This window comes from Cololabis saira, chromosome 21, assembly GCF_033807715.1.
Source record: "Cololabis saira isolate AMF1-May2022 chromosome 21, fColSai1.1, whole genome shotgun sequence".
Lineage (NCBI taxonomy): Eukaryota > Metazoa > Chordata > Actinopteri > Beloniformes > Belonidae > Cololabis > Cololabis saira.
In genome coordinates, this window is record NC_084607.1 from 26,622,532 (window position 1) to 26,631,872 (window position 9,341).

Genomic DNA, 9,341 nt, shown 5'->3' on the forward strand with positions numbered 1-9,341 from the left:
CAGCACAAGGTGTGAGCTCTACAGAAGCCTCAGGCGTCGCCAGCATGTTTAGTCAGAAACCAGGCCAAACCTTATTATTTTTTATTTTTATTATTATTTTAGCAACTTAAATTGTTGCACTTGCACTTGCCACTAATTGTTGTTTACTTGTTTGTTTTTATCCATAATTATACCTGATTCCCTCTACATGAATCTAGAAAACTTCCCCTGCACTGTCCAGTATCCAGGTATTTATTTCGGTCTCAGTGCTTTCCTTTTTGGCTAAAACGTTACTTAATTGTTTCGGATCGTATCATTTTAAATGAACAAAAATCTCCCTTGTATCGTATAGGCAACAATGAATTGCATTTCGAATTGAATCGTTAAAACGAATCGTTACACCCTTAGATGTAAGATCATTAATGCTTGCAAAATATGCTGCAGATAAGGGGACCCTGAAAAATTGGCATTTTCTCTACCCGCACTAAAACGTAAAGGGGACCTATTATGAAAAACACGTTTTTTCTTGCTTTAACATATAAAAAGTGGTCTCCCCTCAGCCTGCCAACTCAGAGAAGGAGGAAAGCAACCAAATTCTGCAGTGTCTGTACAGCCGCCCGGATGAGCCGTCCAGTGTGATGTGGATCTACGAGCCGTTCAGATTCTGCTCCCTTTCGTTACGTAATGAAAATGCGATTTGCATTGGTTGGCCTTCAACAAAGTCCGCCGACCGGAGCTTCCGCCATTTATTCGTAGCGCTGTATCGTGTCATTCAGGCAGCCAATCAGCACAGAGCCTCATTATCATAGCCCCGCCCACTCAGAATCCTGCATAGATAATGAGGTTAGAGAATGGGATGATAAAGATATGGCTCAGAGGCTGAATTTCTAATTTATTTAGCAAATATTTTAGCACATTTTGCCATAATAGGTCCCCTTTAAGGTTGGAATGCATCTGCCACAACATCTTACCTTATGCCAGATTTGTTTTTCAGTTTTGACAGGTCAAATTTATGGTGATTATTCCCACCATATTCCTCGAGGGGGAACCTGTGGAAGTTGCTCCAGGAGTTTGGGATGTTGGGTTTGTTGTTGTTATTCCGGTCATCTGGACAAATGCATCAGCATTGCATTGCAATGCATTGGGTCATTAACTCCAGGATAATTTGTTTCTTTAACATCACATTTTAAATGTTTCTTTGCATCGTGCTGCTTGTTCTATATAACGTGCTTTGAATTGCCTTGTACATGAAATGTGCTGTACAAATAAACTTGCCTTGCCAGTATTGATCAGCTGTGCTCAAGGTAAACCTCGCATAGACGTTTGGAGCGCCTGACAGCGCAGAATGATTTGAAATGATCTTTACCAGGAAAGAGCAATTCTCTTTTTCTATTCCACAATGTCAAAGATGGCATTTTAATGCACATCATGCGTGTGGCGGATGGAGGGGGCCAGATACAGTGTGCAATGGAGCATCTTTGACTGTGGTGGTGGTTACAAAGTCAAGGCACCCATTAACTGTGTCACGGTTTAAGGGTTCTGACAGAATATATTCTTTGGAGATCTGGCTTTTTCTTATGTAGATAAACTATATAAAGCTGGGGTTCAGCATTCAGGCGGTATAGGATAACCAAAACAATCTGAAGCATGGCTTCATCTGTCACAGCAGCGTCTCTTCCCAGTGCTAAATCCATCAGTAAACCATAATTTTATGAAGTTTAGGCCTGCAGCTATTAGTTTATATATTCACCATAGTCAATTATGAAAATATGATGACTTTAATTTTTAGTGGAATTGATGTATATAACCCCATAAATGTCAAGAACTAAAAGCTCTGGCTGTAGCTAAGATGGCCATGTTTATTTGTTGTTGTAATGCTCTACAAGACATGAAGGGGGCAGTGTTGCTCATCTGCAATGATGAAGAACTGCAACACACTGAAGAAGAGTCTATGAACAGCAAACGCTGTTGCTTTAATGGCAGATGTGTTGTGTACATCTCATTGTTGCTTAACTGCCCCCTTGGGATTCCCTTCCTCACAGTAACCTCATCCGATACCTCACTGTCTCATTGGATGTAGCTAGAACAGGGATTCCCCTGCTGGTTCTGGACATTTGTCATGTTTAATATCCATCAGGCATTAGCAAGCATATTTGATGAGATTTTAAGTTGTTCACATATAACGACCCTGAACACGTGCCGATTTACAACCGATGCATCGGTGAGCTCTACAACTGGCAAACTGGACCTCAAATGAAAAGCTCCTGCTGATAAAAAAGCTGTTGCAGCCCTGATCAGGTCTTCACGTACACGCATAATGGCTCTGACATCCTTGAACATTTCTGCTTTAAATATTCAAAATCTCTCTCGCATTTTGTTTTCAGAATGTTACATTTTCATACATGTCGATACTTTAGCAATACAAATGTGATTTGAGCCATGATGGTCATCTACAAAAGCAGAACATTAAGTCTACCAACACCCGTATTTGTCTGCTAAGGCTGCCAAGACATGCCGCTTTTATCGCCTTATTGGTGATTCAGAGCAGTTTAACATTAAGGGTGTCCCCTACTTACTCCACGTCTTCCTGCATTGTGAAGTTGAGAGAGGATCACGTACTGACAGGATTTAAAAGGATCCCCATGTGCCGACTCTTAACACAGAAAAGGCCAGCTGGTCACAGGCAGTGTCCCCCACCTCTCTCTCTCTCTCTCTCTCTCTCTCTCTCTCTACTGTGCACACACACACAAACAAACACACACCCCTGCTCTTCGTACTAGCTGCTGGCTGCTTTCCAGGCAGATACGCTCAATATTCCACCCTTCCCGAAACCACCCTCACACTCTTTTTTTCATTGTTCTCTGGAGGCCACACATTGGCACAATCACAGTTGTGTCACAGCAATCAATCAGCCATCGGTGCCAAACTGCTACACCAATACAGTGAAAATACAGTAACTTTGTACTGTCATTTCCCCCCAATTTTTCTCCTGAAATATCATTTTAATGATCTTTTTTCCCCCTCTGTATGCCAGTTGTTTTGACATGGTTATAAACTTCCTTCACACTTAATTTCATGCTCATTATCACTTCAGTGTTATCCTACCAGTGGCATTCATTGCAGAAATGCAGAAACATGCAGTGCTTTACACAACAAATGTAAATCTGCAACCTGTATTTACATCACAAATTAATCTCCTTAATGCTCATTTACCATTGGAAGCATTTGGGTACCGAATGAAAGAGGCCCGGAGAGTAATATAATTAATTGCTAGTGGTGCTGAGCAAGCTTTGAACCCATTATTTTCTCATTAGTTTTCAGTTTTATAAGTAATAGCATATGCACTTGGTCAGGTTTAGTCCTTCATGTGGGAGTGTTCCTTCTTTAATTTAAATTTTTTTTTTTTTTTTTTTTTTTTTTTTTTTTCATTTCAAATATTTGGTCGCTGCTTTGTGAGAGTTGGGAAGGGACCATAGATGGTAACTCCAAACAAAACCTACTAGGACATTACTATGTATATATATATATATTAGAAAAAGAAGCAAAAAACAAAAGCATTTTTAGCCACTTACAATGCAAACACAACATACAATATGTGTAAATGACCAACTGAAACTAAACTATAACCCTTTCTTTTTCATACCTCAAAACTTGAACTTGACATCTTAGGGACATTTTGAACAGCTCAGTAAAACATAAGTAAAAGTGGTGGTTGTCCACGCTGCCAAGTGTTCCCAACATCCTCCTGTATCAGAGATACATATCTGGCTGGAGCCTGCAGATGTTTAACCTAGTTTAGCACGAATGACGAAGAGTGGAAGAAAGAACTGGCTGACGTTGCACGACAAACTAGGCCCTCTTGTTTTTAGTTTTTGTGCTAAGCTAACCTAACTGACTGCTGGGTGGAGTCAGATGCTTCACAGTTATAAACGTTTTCATTAAATCTAAAGGAATAAGCCCAAAAGGGCATTATGCAGGATCTATTTGTAAATGTACATCCATCCATCCATCCATCCATCCATCCATCCACCGCTCTTGGTTCCTACCTGGAGTTGGTCATGTCTGTTTGTCCTCCCTGGCTCTTCTCCAGTCCAAGCTTTGTGAAAATCCCCACCAGTACCATGATGGCCACCACTCCACAGATAATATATACGATCATGTGGGTCCGATCCCGGTCCGGTTCCTGGTGGACCTCTGTGACAGCTGCCACCGGTTTCCCAGTGTTAGCCCACACAGGTGTGTCATAGTTCGAACAGGAGGTCTGGTCCAAACTGTGCACTTGGAACTGGCAGCAGAAGCGATAGAAGCAGGAACCACAACAGAAACTGTAGATACCTGCATTACAGTTGAAAGGTGGGTCCCACTGGCCCATGACGTCGTAGTAACCCCAGCAGCGCATCAGACTACTAGTCTGTTCTTTTTCATCCTCAACAACGGTGTCTCCTGGCGTGGGTGTTGCCAGCGCTGCCTCCGGTAACGTAGAGGGTTCTGTCGTCTGGTTGCTGGACAAATCTTGAGCCAGTGCTTGGCCTGATAACCTTGGATTCAGTTCACTCAGAGAGGTCAAACCCAAGAAAATGACCAATGAGAAGTTTACCAAGAGTGGAAGTATGGAGCCTGCCATCTTAGATTTACTCCAAGTTCTTGCAAGATCTCAGTACTGATGAGTAAGAGTTAGTAAAGGGACCAAAAGCTCCTGCAGTGTGAGAAATGACAAAGAGATTAAAAGTTAAACACCCCAGGGGTTGGATAACTGACACTAAATGAATCTGTGAACTTTACTATGGCTAAAAGAAAGAAACAGCGTAATAATCTGGAAGAGCTTTGTCTATATAATACTACTTCATAGAGTTACAGAGTGAAGTGAGGAAAACAAATCAGTCCCATCCCAACATGCTCCTAGTTGGAGTGAAGGAGCTCCTTGAGGACAAGAACTCATAAACACACCACAGTTACTTTATTTTGTCTTTGTAAAAATTCAGGAGACATCACCTTTCACAAATGTCATCAGCAGACAGCGTCGGCGTTTCAAGACAAATCCAAATCCCGCAGGAGGATCCAATTTAGGAGGGCAAGTTACTTATGGATGAACTTCCCTCTGGCATTTCCGACAATGAGCTCCCCAACTGAGTAGATGTATAATCCTTCAAAAGAGGCTCCCCGAGTCGATTCCTGTTAAAGTCGCTGATTAACACAGGCACCCATGTGGAAGGTGTCTCCCAGCAGAGATGGACTTCATATTCCTGAGTGGCTGACAAACTCAACACAAGAATTTAATCAGTTCTCATGTCCAGAGAAAACATAATATCACAGATCAGAAAAGTGTTGCGTCTTCCACTTCTCAGATCCTAACTCGCATCTATCATCCAGCTACTTTCAGAGTCACTTGTCAACAGCAGATGTTTTATCCTTGAGGTCGGCATCTTCTTACTGTAGTCCACTTTGGCGAATGTCACTCCTTCTCTATAACCGTTGCTTCAGTCTTTCAATCACTGGCGTCTTTATGAGCGGTGTACTTTAAAATGTGCTAAAAAAAAAAGCACATTTGTTTTTCTAACAGGTGACCAGAGCTCTGGAAAGTCTTTAGAACATCTCTCCAGGTTCTCCTCAAGCTGAAATCCTGTGGTGATCACAGTCCACCAGCGTCCATCTTGCACCTGAGGCTCGTCGTCTCTTGCACATGCACACTCGTACTCTCACGAACACACATTTTACAAACAGCTCGAGTTCCCTGATGTCAGTACACTGCCAGTACCAGTCTGGAGCTTTTAAGGGACACGCGAGAGTCCAGCGGCTTTTTGTGCTTGGCAGGGCGCTGGGCTCCTGTTGCTGTTTGCGCTCCACTGAAACCCCTCCTCTCCCTTGGTTCAAGGATCGCTAATAGAACCAGGACACCAGTTGGGTACTGTGACTGCTCCGTCCTGCCCTGCAAGAGTTAGATGGAGGGGTAAAGAGATAGGGGTAAGGGGGGAAGGAACGACGGTCGTTCTGCTAAAACCTTTTATCCTAATTCTAAGAGGTGCTCTATTCAACACTCAGGAGAAGCTTTGATGCAGAATTATTTTCCCAGGATGAAGCAATTGGAGGAATTGATCACTCCTTCTTTTATTGTCCAGTTTTTTTTTCTTTTCTAAATCTCCTTCCAGCCTTTCTTTGATGTTTTTATTTTTGCTTTTTTCTGTCTCTACCACAACTTACCTCCCCCCTTTCCTCTCAGTGGGACTTTAGCCGTGGCTGAGGAAATATCAGCGTGGGGTCAGGGAGCCCGTGGACTGCCCTCTGCACTTTCAGCAGCAGACTAGCACAAGCCTCGCTGGAATATTACTAGCCCAGCCCTCGCGGACGAGAAAGACAAGTGGAGATGCGACAGTCAAACAGCAGCGTGCCACTGAAGGCAGATCAAAAAATGTCTTCTGTTTTCAAAAGAAGCCCCTTTGAAAGTAAAGGACACCGTGCAGCTCTTTCTTGAAGCTCTTTGTTTATATTGTTAAAACCAACTACTCACTTGCCAATTTTACAAATTTTCCATTTGCATCAGTTTTTTTTTCTTTTTTCTTTGTCTTTATACCCCCACTGTGCAGATTTAGTGAGGAAAAAAAATCTCAAAGCATTAAAATGCAACAGTTTTCAAGCAAATGCTGCATATTATCTTCCAATTTTTCATGCAATTAGCCATCAATTCAGTCCTTGTCCGGCTGCAGCTTCTTTGAAAACAGGCATAATTTGATATATATGTATAGGAATTTTATATATATATCATATGTATGTGTTTTCACTGGTGCTCTGGTTGTGGAAAGCTCCAAACAAAGGTGTGAAGCGCTTGGAGAAGCAATAAGATGCCTTTTTGTTTTTATTCCATCCTGTCCCTTTGTTTGTGCTTCTTCATCAGCGTGTATTCCCGTATTTCCTCACTGCCTCAGTCAGTGCGCCTGTATCTGGTCCGCCGGAGATTGTTGCGCTGCCACCGCCGCTGTTGCTGCTGATGCTGTTCTCTGGCAGGACTGGCTGACAATATCTCACACACTCACTCCCTTTCTCTCCCTCCTCCCTCGACCAAGTCACTCCCCCCTCTCTCACTCACTCACTCCTCCCCCTTTGCTCTTGGTGTCTTTTTCTGAGAGACACACACACGTTCACATATTTTTTTGTGCACAAATGAGCACAGCTCTCATTTGCTGACTATCCCTTTTATCTCTCCACCTCCCTCCCCAAGCATATGTCACCAGCACTCTCATTTCTTAATTGTGTCCATGTGGCTAGATCCAGCTTGCTAAACTGATGCCATTGTGGAAGTACCAAAGCATGCATTTTCTTGAATGACCACTAGGGGCTGGCTCCAGGTTGAGTCGTACAGTACATCTCTACTGACCACAGTATCAAAATTTCCAGCGTTACTGCCGAAATAAACAAATTGTCAAACACCACCATGGATATAAAATCTTGGTATGGAGACCTCAACTATCTTCTGTACCTAACCCTAATATATGTATATATGTATATGTATATGTGTATATGTATATATATATATATATATATATATATATATATATACATATATATGTATATACATATACACACACATACATACACACACATTGTGTTTAACGCCGTTGTTGTGGATGTAAAATTAGGGCAGCCACTAACCACTATTTTCTTGTTGATTAATATATCGATTATTTTTTCAGTTAATCAATTAATCTTTTTTTTATGATTTTTTTTCCCCCCACTTTTTGATGCATCTTTCTGTTATATGCCACAAATAATACATTTTACCATTCTCACAAATGTTTTGCTTTTAAATGTGAAAAAATAAAATAAATTGCATACATAAACCAAAGCAAAAGTGTCTTAGGGCATTATTTGGTTTATTCAAAACAATCTCCATGAATCTAAGATGCCCAGAAGAAGCCCAGGAAGTGCAAATATTGTTTAAGACATCACTTTGTGTAAAAGTCCATAATTCTGACATAAATTTTACCCAATGTTGTAAGTCTGAATGGTTTTCCATCACAAGCGTTAATCACTGCACAATTCAGGTTGAATATGTAGTTACTTTTTTAATCTTAAATTGTGTTTTTTCAGGTGATAGCACACAAAGAGGTATGTATATTTGCCAACTGTTACATTAACAGACAGCACAAATATGACATTAATAGAAATCAATATTTTTTAGTTTTAAGTGCTCAAAAAATAGGCTGGAACACTTTGCAGGTAAGCCGTTAGCGTCATCAGTTTATTTTTTACACCAGGAAATGATCAAGCCACGACTTACACGTGGAAACTATAAAATAACAAACTACATTTAACGCGGCTAATAAGTTTACTGTCACTTAATAATTAGGTAAATGCTATATTGTTGTATGGTTGTCACTATAAGGTTTGAGAACCAGCAACTATTGAGATGCTCACGCATGGCGGTTGTGCTGCTGTGATACACTATTTCGGTTTTACTGAGCGTACAGAGCACCATTTTGTTAGGTTTCACCCTGAAAAAATCTTAAATCTGATGCTCAAATATGGTTTTATTAGGTAGAAGTTTCATTCGATTAATGTATGCTACTTGTACTCGCCGTTGTCAGGGTGTTGTGTACATGTGGCATGCGACACATCGATGCTCTTTATGCAAGTTGACGTATTTACGTAATCGATTATGTTAACATGTCGTTGCAGTTCTATGTGAAATCAAATAATACAAACCAGAGCAGTTTTTTGGACAAGGCTGTAAATATGCAAATGAAAAACTGCTTAAAAATGGGTGATGTTTATTTGGACAATATTTTGTGTTAGATTTACCCAAACCACATCACTGGTTGTTTGTCCCAAAAGTTTGCCCTCTTTAGACTTTCATGATATCCATCCATCCATCCATTATCTATACCCGTTCTATTCTTTGCAGGGTCACGGGGTCTGCTGGAGCCTATCCCAGCTCATTACAGGCGAGAAGCAGGGGTTCATCCTGGACAGGTCGCCAGTCTATCGCAGGGCCACATATGCAGAGAAACAACCATGGATGCTCACATTTACATCTTCGGGCAATATAGAATCATCAATCAACCTACTACGCATGTTTTTGGACTGTGGCAGGAAGCCCGAGTACCCGGAGGGAACCCAAGCAAGCACCAGGAACCTTCTTGCTGTGAAGCAACAGTGCTAAACACTAAGCCACTGCGCTGTTTTTTCAGATATGTTTTTGTAAAATAATAATATAACAATTTGTTTAATGCAAAGATAATTAAAAAACAAAAGTATTTATGTAATTAAGGGTGAATTAATTATGAAAAAAAATATTAGTTTTGGGGGAAAAGGCTGGTTGATTGGAGCAGCTGCAAGAACCGGTTAGTTCCACTTAGATGCTAGCTCAG

At 41.1% G+C, this 9,341-nt stretch overlaps 1 protein-coding gene across 1 annotated transcript in view; it reads right to left on the reverse strand.

The window, feature by feature from the left end:
• The window catches only part of LOC133422071 (protein shisa-8), a 153,919-nt gene extending 146,965 nt beyond the window's left edge, over positions 1-6,954 (reverse strand). Inside the window, exons 1-2 of the mRNA XM_061711969.1 lie at positions 4,972-6,954; positions 4,026-4,675 (exon numbers count right to left, since the gene is read on the reverse strand). Of these exons, the coding sequence (XP_061567953.1) occupies positions 4,026-4,603 (578 nt within the window). The 5' untranslated portion in view covers positions 4,604-4,675; positions 4,972-6,954. The remainder of the gene's footprint in view (positions 1-4,025; positions 4,676-4,971) is intronic.
• Between the last annotated feature and the right edge of the window lie 2,387 nt (positions 6,955-9,341).